Source organism: Lolium perenne, chromosome 2 (assembly GCF_019359855.2).
Source record: "Lolium perenne isolate Kyuss_39 chromosome 2, Kyuss_2.0, whole genome shotgun sequence".
Taxonomy (NCBI): Eukaryota; Viridiplantae; Streptophyta; class Magnoliopsida; order Poales; family Poaceae; genus Lolium; species Lolium perenne.
In genome coordinates, this window is record NC_067245.2 from 206,740,240 (window position 1) to 206,759,109 (window position 18,870).

General features: G+C 42.3%; 2 protein-coding genes across 4 annotated transcripts; both read left to right on the top strand.

Annotated features, from left to right (window-relative positions):
* Positions 1 to 7,157: 7,157 nt before the first annotated feature.
* LOC127321103 (probable alpha-amylase 2) lies at positions 7,158 to 11,729 on the top strand. The gene is made up of 12 exons (XM_051350139.2): positions 7,158 to 7,636; positions 7,729 to 7,768; positions 7,874 to 7,911; positions 8,538 to 8,664; positions 8,748 to 8,974; positions 9,298 to 9,443; positions 9,555 to 9,673; positions 10,192 to 10,280; positions 10,361 to 10,483; positions 10,606 to 10,641; positions 11,088 to 11,186; positions 11,276 to 11,729. Exons 1-12 carry the CDS (start codon positions 7,625 to 7,627, stop codon positions 11,465 to 11,467), a joined length of 1,248 nt encoding a protein of 415 aa, XP_051206099.1. The 5' UTR covers positions 7,158 to 7,624; the 3' UTR covers positions 11,468 to 11,729.
* Positions 11,730 to 12,545: 816 nt separating this feature from the next.
* On the top strand, positions 12,546 to 18,562 carry LOC127321102 (uncharacterized). Of its 3 annotated transcripts, none has more exons than XM_051350136.2 (12): positions 12,546 to 13,610; positions 13,711 to 13,845; positions 14,035 to 14,179; positions 14,316 to 14,597; positions 15,013 to 15,274; positions 15,418 to 15,587; positions 15,678 to 15,788; positions 16,377 to 16,428; positions 16,519 to 16,628; positions 16,735 to 16,863; positions 17,260 to 17,349; positions 17,591 to 18,562. In XM_051350136.2, exons 1-12 carry the CDS (start codon positions 12,550 to 12,552, stop codon positions 18,119 to 18,121), a joined length of 3,078 nt encoding a protein of 1,025 aa, XP_051206096.1. In that variant the 5' UTR covers positions 12,546 to 12,549; the 3' UTR covers positions 18,122 to 18,562. The 3 variants fall into 3 exon arrangements, with proteins under 3 accessions (XP_051206096.1, XP_051206098.1, XP_051206097.1); XM_051350138.2 differs by having other exon boundaries at positions 15,418 to 15,560; XM_051350137.2 differs by having other exon boundaries at positions 12,547 to 13,610; positions 15,421 to 15,587.
* Positions 18,563 to 18,870: the final 308 nt, after the last annotated feature.

Sequence of the window (18,870 nt, forward strand, 5' to 3'; positions counted from 1 at the left end):
AAGTAATAACAGCAAGCGAGGAGCGGTAAGATTACCTCGGACGGGAGGTGGTCGAAATCATAGGGAGGACGAGCCGATGTCAAGACGATGGTGTCCTTCGTACTGAGGCATGTTAGGCGACGAACCTCGTCCCGAAGCTCATCTGCCGATAGGTCGGCAGAGTTGACCCTTGACTTGTCGCCTTTGCCAGTATAAAGCCATAACTGGTGAGGGCGGGACATCAGCGGCTGTACTCGACGTTGTAGGAACAGTGAAACTACTTCAGTGCCGCACATCGTCAGGCCTCCTGTATTCTTCAAAGTGATTATCTGCTCAAACAGTTCGTCGGCTGTCGCCTTTTCTTCGGGAGAAAGGGCGTTTTGCCAAGGCTTCTTCTTCTGAGCTACCAAGACGTCATCAAAGGGAGGGAGATTTGAACGCCGCCCAGAAACGGCGGGATCTCGCAGGTAGAACCACTTGTTGCGCCAGCCCTGGACGGATTCCTTCATTGGGTAGTCGAAGTAGTCGACCTCCTTCCTGACGACGAAGCCAACGCCACCGACAACGGGGGGGCCATTACTGTCGTTGTGACGCTTCACATAGAAGATCTTCCTCCAAAGACCCCAGTGAGGCTCAATGCCGAGGAAGGCCTCGCAGACGGTAATAAAAATGGAGAGGTGGAGGATGGAATTTGGGGTCAACTGCCAGAGCTGAATCCCATAGAAGAAAAGGAGGGAGCGAAGGAACTCGTGGGCCGGAAGAGAGAGGCCACGAAACAGGAAGGCAGCAAACATGACAGTGAAGCCCTTCGGGGGCTTTGGGCGAGAAACCGAACCTGGAAGACGGATGTCTTCCTCAGATGCGGAGATGAAGCCGAGAGCGCGAAGCTTGCTGATGTCGCGGTTGGAAATGGCGGAGGCGCTCCAATCGCGGCTAACTTTGGCCGCCTCCGAGGTACTGCCGCTCTTCTTCTTGCCCATGGTGAACAGAGCTTCTGATGAAGAGGCAGAGGAACAGGAAGGTTTGAGAGAGAAGATGAGCAGTAAACGGGGTAAAAGATAAAAAAGAGAGGAGGCCCCCTATTTATGCTGTAAGAATTTGTGCCAAATCGTGGCCATAACTCCACAAAGCGTCGTGGGAGGTGGAGCAGATCTGACTGTACACGTGGCGCTTAAAGAAGGAGTGGAACCGGCGGCCCATTATTCCCACGTTGTGCGAAAATCGAGGAGACGCCTCGATCGCCACGCGTGCATTGGTCAAGCCCTAAAAACTGCCCGCGCAGAGCTAGGGTGGGCCCGTCAGGTCAAGTCCTGTCAATCAGCCCACAACAGTTACACGTCAACAGTGACGTCATAAAAAACCTTGAGGCACTCGAAGGAAAAATGAAAAGTTATCGGATGAAGGACTTGAATCTGCGTCCGGCTGCAAACACCCGCGCCCAGACTCGGGGGCTACTCCCATCGGGAGTGCGTGATACGCACCCGATAGAATGAGCAGTCGAAGGAAGAAGGGATTAAAGAAAAATTGTTTGAATAGCTCGAGTCTGCACTCGGTTACAAGCACTCGCACCCAGACTCGGGGGCTACTCCCATCGGGAGCGCGTGACGCGCACTCGATATAAGTTTTTTGCACTCCAGGATCATGCCCGGGGACTTGATTCTGTGTAGGGTAACGTTGTTTTGCCATCGGCAGTTAACCAACAAAAGTTGGGGACGTTACTCATTATCCCTTGCATAAAGAAAATATGTCGGATGACCTATGAAGATTTGCAGAAAAAACTTCGGCAGAACGAAATATTCGAGTGGTACAACTTGAGTCTACGCACGGATTGCAAGCATCCGTACCTAGACTCGGGGGCTACTCCCATCAGGAGCGCTGACGCGCACCCGATAGAAGAAGGTGAAGCAGATTCAAGATGAACAAGGACAATGAAGGAGAAGAACATCAGGAGGAGACGTGTTTTAGTCTCTACCCGAACTATCTTCGGCTAGACACTCGGGGGCTACTGACGTGGGCACTACCCTTCGGGTAACCGATGTTGCCCTATCCTGTACCATCTAGTTGGAGGCCCATGAAGACACTCAGAAGTAAGGCGGGCCACTAGGACGGTGCACCAGAAGGTTCCTTGACGGGCAAGACAAGGAAACATTCAAACAAGGAAAGATCGGATCTAAACTACTGTAAATCTAGTCGTATTCGGTTAGACCTCTTGAGACCTGGCCTCCTATATAAAGGCCAGGAGAGGGGCTGCCGAGGGACACGATCAATCTTAGCAATCTTAGCCAACAAAAGCTTAGAGCTAGGTCACCTTAGCGATTAGCCATCTCGACGAGATCTCAGCCGAACTATTCGGCACCCCATTGTAACCTATTATCATCATAATCAAGAACAGACAGGCAGGACGTAAGGGCTTTACCTCATCGAGGGCCCCGAACCTGGGTAAATTGCTCTCCCCGCTTGTCTGTGAACCGATGTCTTGTGTCAGCTTGCAGGATTCCATCAACCCTAAGCCCCTATCGGAGGGCATTGCCGAGGAGCACCCTCGACAGCGGGCGACAGGAGCGCCGCGGCGAGGGAGAGTGTAGGAGTAGAAAGGGGAGAGGGTGGCGGAGCTACGCTGGCATGTGGCGGCGACAAACTTGGCCGGCAACAGCCAGAGCAGCAAGCGGCGGCGGCGTCATCGCGGACGGGAGAGAGGAACGGCAGAGGCCAAGCGCGTGAAATAATTGTGAGGAAACGAGAGAGGCGTGTGAGGTATACGAGTTGCGCTGGTTTGGATTGTACGCCTACATATTTGACCCGGTCAGGTACGTGTATGGGTTCTAGTGCTACTAGGCCAATCGATTAGCAATTAGTGGGCATGTCTGTGTGTGTGTTATATTGCAAACTAGTCTAACACGTACACAGATGTGTATAGCACTTATACATGCAAGTGCTTAGAAGTAATATATGCACTTATGTGTGTTTAATATCTATACATTAAATAAAAATCATTTAGGAAAAATAAAGAAAACACTAAAAGTAATTTTCTTTCATCATGTTAACATTAAGATTATCATTTAAACCCTAAATGGTATTAATACTAATTATCATTTTCTTAAAATAATAAAAATAAGAAAAATGTTAAAACCATTATTGAATTATATTTAAGAGTTGTTTCCTAAATTCAACTTTACTTATCAAGATGTTCCTTTGACAAGAGGAGAAATAAAATGAAAACCTAGTTACCTCATGTATGAAACTCTAACTCTATTTTATTTAAAAAACCTAAATTACTTCTAACCTAAAACCTAGGTTAAATATGTGATCATGATAATTTATTTTCATTCATAGGTTCATAATGAGCAACTCAATACGTGTTCATATTCACATAGAATATAGGAACCCTATCACTAATAATTTAGCATCCTATGTATGCATACCCATCAAACCAAGTTGATCAAATAGGATCAACCAAGTCTAAACCCTAGTTGCTATCATCCAAATTATTATCCTTAACAATCCATATTTAGCCTCACGCCAGGGTGATCCATCCTAATAATAACCATGTCTAGTATTGGACCTTATATGCTTATATCCACCAAACCCTAATAGTGTTAGATACTTATGAACCATCCTATTAAGGAACTAACCATTCCTTACTTAATGGATCCAATAGCAAACCCTAGACAACCACAACCTTAATTGAAATACTTCTTAATACTTAAGTATTATGTTCTTCAGAAGTTATTCTTTTGAAGTAAACAAGGAGTAGCCATCAAAACCTACTTAATAGGATCTATAAACCCTAGACAGCTATCACCAGCAAGGTATACCAACCTTGATAGCACCCATGTATAATGATTTACCTAAGATGTGCTTCACTAAAACCATATAAACTCTAGAGGCTGATGAATCCAACTTTGTTGTGATCCATCTAATCCTTACTCCAAAAACTACTTGGAACCATATAGTAAACCATAGAACCCCACAGCCATAATTATCATACTTGTTCTTCATTAAAGAACATGTTCTTCAAAAGTTATTCTTTTAAAGTATATAACAAGTAATCATCAGCATGCACTATAGGACTTAAAATTGACAACTGCTCTTTACTTATTATACAACTACTATCCTTTGGTGTGTATGATGGTTATTATGCATTCTACCACTTGTTTATGATTCTAAGACAACAAAACCCTAATAAGAACCTTGTTTGTGGAATCACTCTAAAAGTGCAACACACTCTAAACCAATCATATCAACTCACTAATCCTAAATTATCGGGGTTAGGTCACGCTTAGAGCGATTGCATCTCATACTTATGCATTATTGCATCCTTGCCAATCTTTTAAACATCGTCCTTACCGGACGATGATGCTATTTCAGAATTTGGAGTTATTGCGTATCGAAGACCTTGCCTGCATAATCTTGCAGTCAAGAAAGGCAAGTTCATCACTTGCTCATGTCATTTGAGTATCTTTATCAAATTACTTGCAAAGTACTATGATTATCACTATTGCATAAAAACCAAAACCACTATTTTCATAACTATGAATATAACTATGTGGTGGGCAATGGAACCATGGATTGTGTTGATATGGTAGAGGTTCCATTGCAAGGGTTTATATCCATCTAGGATTAAACAACAAATGTCGTCCAGTGATTCTTGTGCCGTAATACCCGTGTTAACCATAAGATCTGGAGTGGGACGGAATAGTCAATTGTATTTCCACCTCTTGTACATCAACGGATGCGCTTTACCGTAGACCCTTGATCCAAGAGAGGACAAGTGGTACCCTTGATCCAAGAGAGGACAAGTGGTAGGGTGGGGGTCCCGTTGAAGTCTCCACGGTTATTGCGGTCTATGATGGGTTGAATCTCCCGGCGAAGGAGTTCATGGTAGAGACCTGAACTGTTGTCGTGGTCGGGGGCCGTCCTTAATTGGTATAAGAGCACCGGCGAGGACCCAGGGTCGGAGTTTGCAGCAAAGGGTGGGTGTATGAGGTAGCGGAGGAATATGATTGGCTATGACCTTATACCGGGCCTCACACCAAAGGAAGTGTGGACGGGGTGTACGCCCGATTGGCACCAAGGTTAAGATCTCTTATGGGTAAAGCAATACACCTCTGCAGAGTGTAATGAATCGTGACCTGTCACTCCCTGTTCCGGGATTTGGAACTGCGAACGCTGCCGGAAAGGAACTCCATGAAGTTCTAGTAAACCGGTGAAGGCTGACGGACATAGTTCTTCTGAATAAAAGCAACGTTTTGAAGAAATGATTATGAAAACCTGCATTGGTATTAGACTTTCTGGTCTAATGCCGTAGCTAGTGCATTAAACACCTCTTTCCTATAATGAACTTGTTGAGTACGCTCGTACTCATCCCACTCTTAAATCCCCTGCTTAGATATGGAGGCATCGAAGGAGGATCTACAGTGCAACTCAAAGGCCGAGGAGTCAACAACTACTTCACGGGAAAGGACCTGACAGAAGAGTCTGATACCACATCCAACAAGGAGAAAACCTAGATTAGCAATAGAAAGGAACTAGCTTCCTACACCTAGCTCCTATTTAGCTAGAATCTATTCATAACCTCTATAGCTAGTTAAATACTCTACAAATAGAGTTTGTGATAGGATTAGACTACGAGTCGTTCTTCTGGAGTTTATTTGCAGATTTACCTCATTGTAAAGTAGGAGGTTGTGCTGATCTTCTGTAACAGAGTCGGAGTTGTAATTCTATAGACATACCTTGGACCCGCATATGTTTCTGTTGTACCACTCTGAGCGATGTAATACTAGTGGAACGGTGTTTCATTGGTGTTATGTCAGACTTGCATACTACACCATGCAGTGGTATGCCGGGTCACCACAGTGCTCCAATGTAATCTTATCGGTATTGAAAAGGTCTTGCTTCAGTTCTCCACACATGCAAATAAGTCAGCTTGATCAGATGTATCAGGGCGCAAATGACAAATAGAGTATTGTGTATACATGGTCAAGTGTCATGCTCTGGTTTCCGTGGAGATACTCAACTACTAGGGCAAATAATCCACGCATGTTCGATTCTTAGGAAATTTAGAACATCCGAATATGTTAAATCCAGTTAAATCATACATGATTTGAAACCTACATGTTTTTTTTTAAAGTAGCGTTTGATTCACAGAAAAATCAAAAGCATGGTACGTAACATGAGGTTTGGGTAGATGAAATTTTTCTCCAAAACACAAGTGCACTGCAATCCTATAAAGAAAATTCCTATGCATTCATAAAGAATTCAATCCTACGAATCAAACGGTGCACATAGAAAAATTTCCAAGGATAAAATCCTACAAAATTCCTATAGTATTCCTTTGGATCAAACAAGCCCTCATGTCCTACATGCCACCAGATTATGTAGGAATTGTACAACAATTGTGTAGGTTTTGGATTCATATGTTTTGCACAGAAATTATGTAGGATTTGGATTCTATGAAAAAAAAAATCTACACAAGTCGTTGTTTGATTCATAGGATCATATCCTATAGGAATCTTGTAATGTAAATTCTATAGAAAAAAACTCTAGACCATACCTCATGAACTATGATTTTTTTATATTCTATCTCGTGTTTTTTTCTTTTTACAACTCAATCACAATATAAAAGGATCGAAAATTCTCCACCGGGGATTGCAGATCCCTGCACCTCTATGATGAAAAAGTCACCCTAATCCATCACGAAATAACTAAACCAAAAACACTGCAAGGAAAGTAAGTTATTCTATGATGATATTATACTTGTGTGTTGGACACAAACAAGCACACCCCTATCCGATCACGGTAAGAACAGATTCGTACTCAAGAACCACACGAGGAAGACCATTTTCACAGGTCAACAATCGGATGGTGCAGACGATTCTCTCTCTCCTCGGGGCGGGATCCTCTAACGTGCAGGAGCGAAGTCAGGTAAGCAACAGTATTCTGACTTCTCTTCTTTCAATTTGTGTGATTAAGGTCAAAAGGACTTAAATTATTTCAAACAATACAAATTTTTGTTATGCATTTAGAGTAACTACATACAGACAAAATTATGGTGCAATAAAATTTAGTTCAAACTTTTTATGTCAACAGTAATTATCTACAGTAATTATTTATAACACATAATATGATAATTATGCTACAGTTCCTGACTTTGCCACCTTCTTTTTCCTGACTTTGCTCCTCAACGTTAGAGGAGCCGGTTGCTCCTCTCAGGCCCTCACTCCGCCGAACAAGCCTCCGCTCCGCCGAAAGACATCTCTCTCTCTCTCTCTGACGTCGTCCGGTCGTCGCGATCGTCCTTGCCCGCCCTACCTAAGATCCGCGGCGTGGCGATCCATCCCCTAGCCTCCAGGCCGCCGCCGAAAGATATCCGGTACCCAATTTCTCACGTTGCTGACGAACCCCTAACCCGCTTGGATTGTTCTGAGATTTCCGCGTGAGCAGACCAATCCACATATCCACATACACCCCCTTCGTCGCGGTTCCCTTTGCACCTATAGGAATTTATTTCTCAGAAGGAAAATTTTGTGCTCAGTTCATCATCAGTTAAATAGAACGCCCCAAACCCCACGGTAGATCCACCACCTGCCCACCTCCTTCGATATTGCAGAGCCCCTTCGCTCTCTACGTGGCGTTGAGATTTTTAATGGGACAGATGGTGAGTGAGCGCTAATGTGCAGAGGTTCTGTGCTTGTTTGTGTCTGACGACCGAGCTTGTTCTGATGCCCCTGATGTGACGAAATTGTGCAGGTTTCGGATGGTGCTGTCCAAGAACAGCCAGCTCCAAAAGGTAATGAAGAGAAAAAAACTCGCACCTTATTGCCGTATCTTGTTTTGGTTATTTGGCTGAGCATCTGATAGGAATGCGGCTGCTTTGTTGCATTTTCTTGGACAGTTGGGGTCATTAAAAATGGAAGGGAAATCCTACTCCAGGTGAGAATGTGTCTAAACACACGTATTTACTATCGTTCTATGTGTCAAATCCGTGGATATCAGGATATGTGCTTGCCTGCTATCAAACAAACCACAGGCATTATGAATGTTCTGCACTCTGCTACAAAATAGAAATTATTCTCCTACTCACCAATGTAATTACTCCCTCCGATTCATATTACTAGACACATTTTAATTGTAGATACATCTATTTTAGTGGCAAGTAATATAGATCGGAGGGAGTATTAGAAAGCATCTGATTGGCATTGGTTTGCATATTCGATAAGTATCAGGGTAATTTATCAAGCTGTTTTCTGTTCATTTTGAGTTATTTAGCCAGCCTGGACAGAGTGCAAATACAAAAGAAGCTCTCCGTCAACAGTCGTTAGTCTGATGGTTATTCTAAGGCGTCTTATGTGTTGATGAGCTTGCATTTGTGCATGGTTTTAATTTGTATATATTTAGCTTGACATGGTTCATTCACCAGAAAGCTACTCAAGATAAGTTATGATTATCCCCTGTATGACAATGACAACAGGTCTAGTGCCTTCCGTGATAACAGAAGAAGTCATGCAACAAACAATACAAGTTCTCTTAGATGTCTGTTGATATCGATTGTGTTGCAGGCTTTTAACTGGGAATCCCATAAACACAACTGGTGGAGTAATTTGGAGGGCAGAGTTTCCGACATTGCTAAATCTGGGTTTACCGCAGCATGGCTGCCTCCACCGACACAATCACTATCTCAAGAAGGTAAGCTAGTCACGAGTTTGGCATTACTCTTTCTTATCCAAAGCATAGTCGTAGAAAAACAGGTCTGATGTGTTTTTCCACAGGTTATCTGCCACAAAACCTGTACAGTCTCGACTCTTGTTATGGTTCTCTCCAGCAGCTGAATTCCTTGATTCAGAACATGAATGACCACAATATAAGGGCTATGGCTGATGTAGTTATTAACCACCGAGTTGGGACTACTCAAGGATCCAATGGAATGTATAATCGTTATGATGGTATCCCAATACCGTGGGATGAACATGCTGTTACATCCTGTTCTGGCGGGAAGGTAACCATTTTGACTTGCCCTACCCCTAGAATACACAAAAAATACCTTACACATCATTGTGTTAAGAATAACGCCACGACATGGCCTCTGTACAAACTAAGACTAGAAAAAAATAAAACAAAGGAATAAAAAGACCCTGTACAAACACAATAGCCATGGCAAATCATTAGCTGGACTTCTAAGTAGACAAAAATTGATGGATAAGTATGACTTGGTTTTGTGCAAGATATTCATATTTTGTTTAGTCTATTACCTATCACCGTATCTTGATTAATAAGTTTATTGTCGAGCATTACTCAACTTTGGTGCAACTTTTTAATCAGGGGAACAAAAGTACCGGCAATAACTTTGATGGGGTTCCCAACATAGATCATACCCAGCCATTTGTAAGGAAGGATATTATTGAATGGCTGATTTGGCTTCGCGAAACCGTTGGGTTTCAAGATTTCCGGTTCGATTTCACAAAAGGGTAAATAGTCAATATGCTAGAAACATACTGTGAAAGTAAGGGATTGGCTACTGCTGCCATTATTTTGCTTCTTTAGCATGCTGATTTGTCACAGTTTTCTGTTTAGTGCAGTTATGCTTCAAAGTATGTGAAAGAATACATTGAGGAATCAAAGCCTCTTTTTGCAGTGGGTGAATACTGGGACAGCTGTGAATACAGTCCCACTGACAACCGCCTGAGCTACAATCAGGGTAAGAGGTTTGTAATGACATCCATCCCGATTAGTGATTACTATGCCAGAATGGTGCAGTTTCTAGCCAAAGTACTCTTATGGCAATTAATTTATCGACAACCATGCATATTACGGAATACATTATTACTGCAATAACCAATTTTCTCATTTAATTGAAATTAATTTATATTTGAATTATAAGCCACTGTCGCGGTTTCCTCTTAATTGCTCTGCCTAACTCTCTGAATCGTTCTTGAATTGGAGTGCTTAATGTACTACTCCCCCTGTTCACAAATATAAGACGTTTTAGACATTTCAAAGTGAACTAGATATACACTATAGTGAGTGAATCTAACATTAAAAATAGACTAGATACTTACCAAAATGGATGAATTTACAAAAAGCTAAAACATTTTATATTAGTAAACGGAGGGAGTAGTATGCAAGGCAGTAAACTAACTACATTAGATTGTCTCTATGCATATGCCATATGGATGAAACCAAATAAAGATATAAACAAAACATCATCTTTTTCAGATAAACATAGGCAGAGAATTATCAATTGGATCGATAGCACTGGAGGCCTTTGTGCCGCGTTTGATTTCACGACAAAGGGTATTCTTCAGGTTAGAAATCGATCATCGTTCTTTAGGAGCAATAAGTAACTTTCATGATTAGGTTGAACAGTTAAGCGTTGCTGGAGCAGGAAGCTGTGAAAGGAGAGTTGTGGCGTTTGCGTGACCCTGAAGAAAAGCCGCCTGGTGTGATGGGTTGGTGGCCTTCAAGATCAGCTACATTTATTGAAAATCATGACACTGGGTCAACTCAGGTATTACCAATTCCATGTTTTTTCCCCTTGTCTGCTCATTGCTAACTTTTCCAGGTCAATATTTGTGTGGAATGCTCATACACGCTATTAAGCAAAGCTAACTGGAAGTTTTGTTATTGCAGGGGCATTGGCCTTTTCCACCTGATCATGTGATGGAGGTATGCTATGAGGGCTTGTATTGCTACATTTTTTTGTACTACTTTATATCCATACAACTTGTTTCGTTAGAAGTTAATTGCATGATCCACATAATTAAATCATACAATAAATTATCACTGCGATGCTGACGATTCTATAAAACATTGACATCAGTTAAATAATGACCACATGTGCTCCAGAAAGTTATTCACCACATTATGAATTTCAAGCTCTTATCTGCTAGTACCTATTAGTATTTAAGTATCATCAATATTGTATCAACTTGATTGGAAAATACAGTTAGTCTGTTTCAAGATGTGGCCATGCTGCAGCTGGTATTATTATAAAAATGAATTGCTCCATTGATCAGCAGACACTTAACTATCCTTTGCTTTATAATAAGCCTGCTGTTCCATGTGGAGATCTAACTATTTACTAACACATGCATAAACTAATGGTCCTTCAGGGATATGCTTATATACTTACTCATCCCGGGATCCCCACAGTGTTCTACGATCACTTTTATGACTGGGGAGATTCTTTCCATGGCGAAATAGCAAAACTGGTATTCTGCTCATACCAATTTAGTAGTAAAACACTCATCCAGCCATCCATGTCGCAGTTTGCTCTAAGTTCTGACTATCTTGTACTCAGATGGAGATTAGGAAATGCCAAGACATACACAGTCGGTCAACTGTTAAAATTTTGGAGGCAAGCTCAAATCTGTACTCTGCAGTAATCGATGATAAGTTGTGCATGAAGATTGGAGAAGGCTCCTGGTGCCCAAGCGACGTGGAGTGGAAGCTGGCGGCATCTGGAAACAGATATGCTGTGTGGCACAAGTAGCCTGCTATAAGCCACATCAGCATATCTTATTTCTGACGAACAAAAGATTATAGGCTGGTAACTGAAATACATCACACGGATTATTGCTGCATATAACTCACACCTAGTGGGAATAATGATGTGTAAGCGGGTAGCTCGGTTCCTGAGGAAGTGCTTGGTGCGCTTCTCTGAGTTCCAGACCAACCTGGGCAGCTGTGGTAGTTTAACTGAATGTCAAACTTTTGGCCAAATTTGAGAAATAAAAGAATTTCTTGTGAGTGCATTATGGTACTACATTCATTTGGCTAGCCAATAATAGAGCATCATTCTTGCTATCTATGTATGTCTGAGTTCAGAATGCACATGTGTAATGTGGTGCGCACACAAGGGTACTTTTTTCTCGAACACACGCCTAGACGTGTGTCTTTGTATATTAGAAGAAGACCGTCAAGATGACGGGAAAGATACAGCGTTGGTAGCAAGGCTACAGCAGAAGGCAAAACAAAAAACAAAGAAAAACAAGAGAAGAACACAAGAGAACAAAACAAAATATATACAAGGCTAACATTCTGTTAGCCTGCATTGTTTGCTCAGGTAGCAAGGGTACTAAATCAGCGACAGCTAATATGAAACGGAGGCGGTATGTTTTAGTTTGCTCAGTATTTTTTATTCGCTCAGTTGAGATCTGCACGGGCTGAGACAATATCCAAAGATGGTCTGCACACTCTTGGCGCTTTTGCAGAATTTTGCCTGGTTCATCATGGGCTCATGGCAATGTTCAGAACCTGGCAATCTTCCAGTGGAAGGAGGAGTTCCTTCCTTTGCAAGGAGCCAAAGTAGTCGCTTGGCACTCTTGCCCACAACTCCCTGAGTTCTTGTACACGTACGAGTGCACAATCTTTATTACAATTAAGTCCCTTTTTCTGATTTTTTTTTAAAATTTAAATAATACGATTTTATAGCACTAGGAGCACTGGTGCTCATGTGCTAAAGACACTTTTCGCCTTTTTCTTATCTTCACTAAGGAGCACACCACACACTACTCCACCGTATTTGTTGGAGCCTGGAGGGCTAATCTTATAATACTCCTGTGAAATACGTAAATGGCGGGAACAGGCATAAAACATAAATCCACACGGCTCGCCTTCCCGCCCCTCTGGCCGCCGGCTCCTCTCCCCTTTCCCAGTCCCCTCATGGCGGTGGAGCCGCCACCCAAGAATCGCCACGGCGACCCCTCTACTCCCGGCGGCCTGGGCTACTTCTACATCCGCATCCTCGGCCCCGCCGCGCCACTGCTCCTGCTCCGCTCCGACCGCCTCTACTCTCTTTCCTTCTCCCGCCGCCGCGGCCACCGCCTCCGCCTCCTCGCGTCCCCTGCGCGTCGCTACCGCCGCCGGCGCCACCGGGATCTTCTCATCAGCACCTCTGGCTGCGCCCTCAGCCTCAGCCACTGTTTCTCCAGTGTCGGCGCCTTGCGCGTCAACGGCCTGCCCCTCCACGGCGGCAGCGGCGGTCCGGTTGATCTGGCCGTGGGCGACGAGGTCTCGCTGCTGCTCCTCGGCGTCAGGTACGGATTTGTGGCCGAGAAATTCGTCTCCTGTGAACGGGGTGAGGAGGTAGCGGGGTCCTGCGAGGAGGTTATTGTCCTGAGGGCTGAGTCCCTCCGGAAGCGGCTAAGGGCGATTTCCGAGAGCCAGGATCCCCTTTCTTTCTTGAGGGATTCGCATTGTGCACACACTGGGGTGAAAAAAGTGAGAGAAGAGGGTGATTTATTGTGCCACGACAGTCCAATTAACCCTGTTCCTGAAGAGAATTTGCGGCAAGAAGAATCCAATCTTGACCAGGGCAGATTGGAACACCAAAATGATTCTGTGAAAGAATGTACAGTCTCTAAGAAAGAGGATACTGTTGAGTTGCCTCAAAGAAGCCAAGCTTACAGCAATGGCAATATGGAACACAAAGGATGCAGTGATGGCAATGTAGAGCAGCAGCATAATGAAAGACGCTACTCAGATGGGAGCACATTCTTCCTGAACCGCCTTTCCGGCATCAGGCCTGAAATGCGAACGGAACAAGACAGCGGAGTGACACTTCCAGAGCTTCTCCATCCTATTGGCAGCTTGTTGCGAGTATTTGTCGCGACATTCACCTCTGATGTTTCCTGGTGTGCCCTCTCTCTGCTCCACTTTCCCCCCCTGGCATGATGTGGGACAGTCAAATTCTTCATAGAAATGCTAATCATTGTATGGTTTTTTATTTCTCAGGTTCCTGGAATACTGTAAGATTCCTCAGCTCCTGCCAGTAACAATAACATGCCACAACAAGGATAGATGCTGGAGTGCGAGCCGTGAAAGTAGAATTGCATCCCCTTTTGAAAACTATCCCAATCTACTATTAGTGTAAGTACTAACCTGGGATGCTTTTAAATCTAATTTCTCGTGCTTCCAAGTTTTAATCTATATGGTTTAGGCAAGTCAGGCACAGCACCTTACTTTGCAGCATTTGCTGAGCTTTATGGTAGTCAATCATGTTAAGCGTAATTTTCTTGGAGGATGAATACTGATGTTGATGTGTGTTTACCCTTCTAGTTACCCCCGGTTCCCGGAAGAAATAGCATTTGGAAAGGATAGAAAGAAACAAGGAGTTGCATGCCACCATCCAAAGCTCATAGTGTTACAGAGAGAAGACAGTATGCGTGTTATTATTTCTTCAGCGAACTTAGTACCTAGGCAGGTCAGTGTTATTTATGCCTCATGCTATAATGGATTATCATTTCATCCTTCCATTTGTTCCCAGTAACTTCTTGTTAATATGTTGGCGATTTGTGTTGCTATGTTCTTACTGAGTAAACTATACTATATTCGTGCAGTGGCATCTTATAACAAACACAGTGTGGTGGCAAGACTTCCCCCGTAGGACATCCTTGGATTATTCAGCTCTTTTTAGTGCAGTTGAGGAACCAAAATCCGACTTCGCTGCTCAGTTAGTTTCGTTTATAGGATCCCTTATCAACGAAGTCCCTTCCCAAGCATATTGGATAAATGAGATAGCTAAGTATGATTTTGAAGGAGCTGGTGGGTACCTTGTTGCTTCAGTACCAGGGTTGTATATGCCAAGTCCATGCTATTTGGAGTCCAATTATTGCCTTTCAGTAAGTCAGTTTTTACCGGTACAATGCATGATATATATTTTACTTTACTGAAGTCATTAGCAAGGAAGCTAAACATTTAAAGTTCCTTTTACTGAAAAATTATGGTACTAAACAAAATACCCCCCCCCCCTGTCCCAAAAAAAGCTTCTCAACTTTTTCTAGATACTGATATATCTATAACTAAAATATGTCTATCTACATCCGAATCTAGACAAAGTTGAGAAGCTTTTTGTGGAATGGAGGGAGTACTATCTATAATTTGCATACACTCTGAGTAGATACACTTGTCCTAAATGAACTTTATTATTACTAAGTCGAGAACTAGCCATTGCTCTAGTTTCTAGTTCTGCATTCAAATAATTTTGGGTTATAATGTCCTCTTTCCCTGATTATTAACTATTTATTATTTGTGTAGGAAAATAGGATTCTGCACACAAAATCTGCACGTAAAATGTTTCTTGGTTCTGTCCAAACATCTGTAGTTGGTTTATCACATCGCTTTCACATGCCATCTGATGCCGGGTCACAACTGAAATCCCTGTCTGTATTTCTTGGGAAATGCCACGAGAACATGCACGGAACTGCAGAAGTGATATTGAAAAGGAATACAAATATACCTGCAGATGCTAATGCTGTGAGTGTTCTTGTTGCTGATCTGGATAAATTTTCTGAGGAAGGTATGCAAATCTCAACCTGTGTACTCATCCTGACGTGCTTTGTATATCATGTTTCATGTGCAGAACAAGATATTTTGCTTCTTTCACGTAAAAGATATATTTGCTTCTTATTCTAATCAATAACCATGTCCAATGCCCTGAAGCAGATTCAGTCCATCTTGGTTTCTTGCCTAGAGAGGTTGCAAAATGGGTATCTCCCCTAAGTGACATGGGTTTCTTTGAATTTTCTGGATTTATCTACCCCAGGGAAGCCCTGGAAGCTGCGTTTGGAGTAACTAACACAAAGGTGCAGTTGCTTCTGTATGTATCAAAGGTATGGCAGGAAGGACTTAGATGCCTTCTCATATCTTTGCAGTACTCTCAGAAACTCATGCTGATCTTAAACTCTGTCTATGAAATGCAGGGTCCAGAGTTTTCTCGGATGTCAGGGCTGATCCGGGATGAGCATCTTCCTTCGTTGTGCTCACTAGTAGCATCCTTGAAAAAGAGCCTTGGGCTTTGGCGGTTAGAAGAGGTACTGAATCAAACAAAAGTTTGGTACTCCGTAATAGAAATTACTATTCCATACTATTTGTTGAATTAGTGGTACGCTTACTCTGATATACTTGAAATTCGTAGCTCCATAGCACTAGTCCGTGATCGGAATAGTTATTTTTTTTATTGACACCATTTATGTGGAACAGTATCCCAGTCTTGAATTCATATTACTTGCGATAGTTGCCGCTTTCAATTATCATTGGCATAACTTGAATTACCGTTTGTATCTGACTCACTCAGTGTATGATAAATAACTCCCTAAAAGTCCTGCGATAATTATGGGCAGTGTAGGCCAGATACAATGGTGTTACATTTCCAGTGCTTTTTTTTTTTTCCCATCGCGCTCTTTGCGCACATTCAATGCAATGTCTTATTTCTTAAAAGACATGGACCGGGAAATTCATCGGAGCTAAATAGGGTTTTACACTTGCCTCGTGTATTTGAGAAGGTTTGTTTAAAATTTCCTAAGTTGCTTAGTGATTGTGTAAAGTAAATGTTACCACCTGTTATATTTTGTGATTTTCGCAAATTGTCTTAAACTGTGATCTACATTGATCTGAGACAGGTGTTATCACGCTTCAAGTGGCCTGAAACACTGGAGACTGATTTTATGTACAGTAAGTAATGCCATAAATTTCTTTATTGGAAATCAATCATCTTAATCTGGGTCTTTAACTAAACAAATGTGATTATTAATTATATTATAGGTGCTTCATCCATTGGGACCTCTATTAATTCGCAGTTCATTGCACACTTTGCTTCAGCAACTGGTAAACGAGCCAATCATGATTTTGATTCTGAAGAATCGGATCCAGAGGTATATATTGAAATGCGTCTTGAACCTTGCACTATATTAGTAAAATTGGATTTCTTACTCATTCTTCATGGCATAAATCACTTCCAATGTCCCTTGATCTTCCTAGTGGGGTTGCTGGACGGCAAGGCATGAGCTAAAGAAACCATCAATCAGTCTATTATTTCCGACAATTGAGAGGGTGAAAAGTGCTGCTTGTGGAATTCAGTTGTCCAGATTTTTGCTTTCTCTGCGTGAGGTAGATCACTTTTCAGAATTTTAATTATGTTCATACTTTACCAGTAAGAGAGCTCATGACACATTTCACATTACATTTTAAATCCTTGTACAGTTGTACCCAAGCAACTTTCTCCAGGATAAAGTTGCATATTAATCTGAGATATTAGTTCAATGAATTATGAAGTTATGCACAATGATATAGGCAGGGCACATCTCTCCAGTTAGAGAAGCAAGTGAATAAGGATATCGATGATTTAGAGATGTTCCTTGTATGGCAGATGCATTGTAGTGGGAATAGTTTTCTTCCAATCATCATTTTCCTTCCTAAACTTTGTAGTTTTGTTGTTTAACAAAGAAGGCATGGTTTATTACTACAAGTTTACTTTTACCCATCTCATATACTCCATTCTGACAGAAAACGTGGCAAAGATTGAGATCAACGGGCATACTTCATGATGCAGTCCCACATCCACATGACAGAATCGGGCATCCTATGCATGTTAAGGTATGCACTTTTTCTTGGCATATCATAGGAGTAATTCGTTGCGTTTAGTCAACATACTGATGTGTGAATAGCATATATATACATCTTAGGCTACATCTATATTAGGATGATGATTCAAGAGAAAATATTCTAAAGCAAACAGTGGCAAGGAATTTACATTGATGAAGACAATTCTCTCATCGATTTTGCTAACAACTAATGAACCCAAGCTACAATATTGACAACATACTCTCTATACCAGGTTGTTCAGAGGCGATTTCGGTCTCGGAAAGGTGGTCATTCATTTGGCTGGACTTACTGTGGGTCTCACAATTTCAGCCCAGCTGCCTGGGGACAACCATTGCGCCCTCCATCCAAAGCGAATACTACTGATGCCACCAGAGCAGCTCCTTCTGGGCCAAGGCTGCACATTTGCAACTATGAGCTGGGCATCATCCTCATTGCTCCGCCGCCAGGCGTGTCAAAGAAGGGCAATGGAAGGGTGCATCGGATCGATGGCATATCTCTTCCATTTGTCACCCCTGCACCACGGTACACGCACAGCGATAGGCCTGCGACGCCGCTGGCTATGCGAGAAGCCATGATCGAAGCTTGTATTCCGCAGAGCATTGACTTGTCGGAGGAGACTGACGAGGATATAGCGGATGAAGATGACGAGCTTGTGGTTGAGCTATCTGATTGTTCTCCTGAGGAGAAAGAAGAGGAGAAGATATATGCAGAGACGCTGTGGGGTCAGGTGGAATCTTCCCAGAGCCAGGGAAAAGATACCTGAAGTTGGATGCTGGCATTGCAGCATAGGAAGTGCAGCATTGATAGTTCATTGGCTAAGGGCTCTCAAGGAGAGTGCAGTAGATAAAAACATAACAGTTCACAGATAGGTTTCAAAACTTCTTTGAAGACTCAGATTTGCAGGTCCGAGTTAATCTTTCTGAACAAAGAGCAAATTATTGTCATCGACCTCATGTCAAAGGACAGGCATTATCTGACGTACAGCTGCCTGAATTACCAGGATTATTTCTTGGAAGGATTGAAGATGATTCAGTTACAAATTTTTAGATTATATTGTGTAGTGTACATGTATTGTGATTCTTTGTTGTATTGGTAATAAAAGATTTGTGTATTTACAGAAAAGAGCCTAATAGGCAACTATATTTTATGATTTACTAAAGTAACACTGAATTTACAATTTCACTTGATTTTTGTATTTAGACAATTTCACTTGTTTTTGAGGAAATTTTTCTGGCACTTCATTTTTACGTAGACAATTTTCCTCCTGCCCAAGCAGAGTCCCAATGTAGCAATTCTAGGATGTGCAAGTGCAACCACACTTGACTATCTGTGAGTTTCGGTGGCCATGTTTCGTGAATCTTAATCTTGCAAGCATATTTTCTGACATGTGAACCCATTTCTTCAAGTTGAGGTTGTGAGACTTGAACCACTAGTGTTTTGATTTACTTTGTAATCATATATATATACGGTACATGTGGACTCACTAATGTTTGAACCACTTGTACTTTTGAG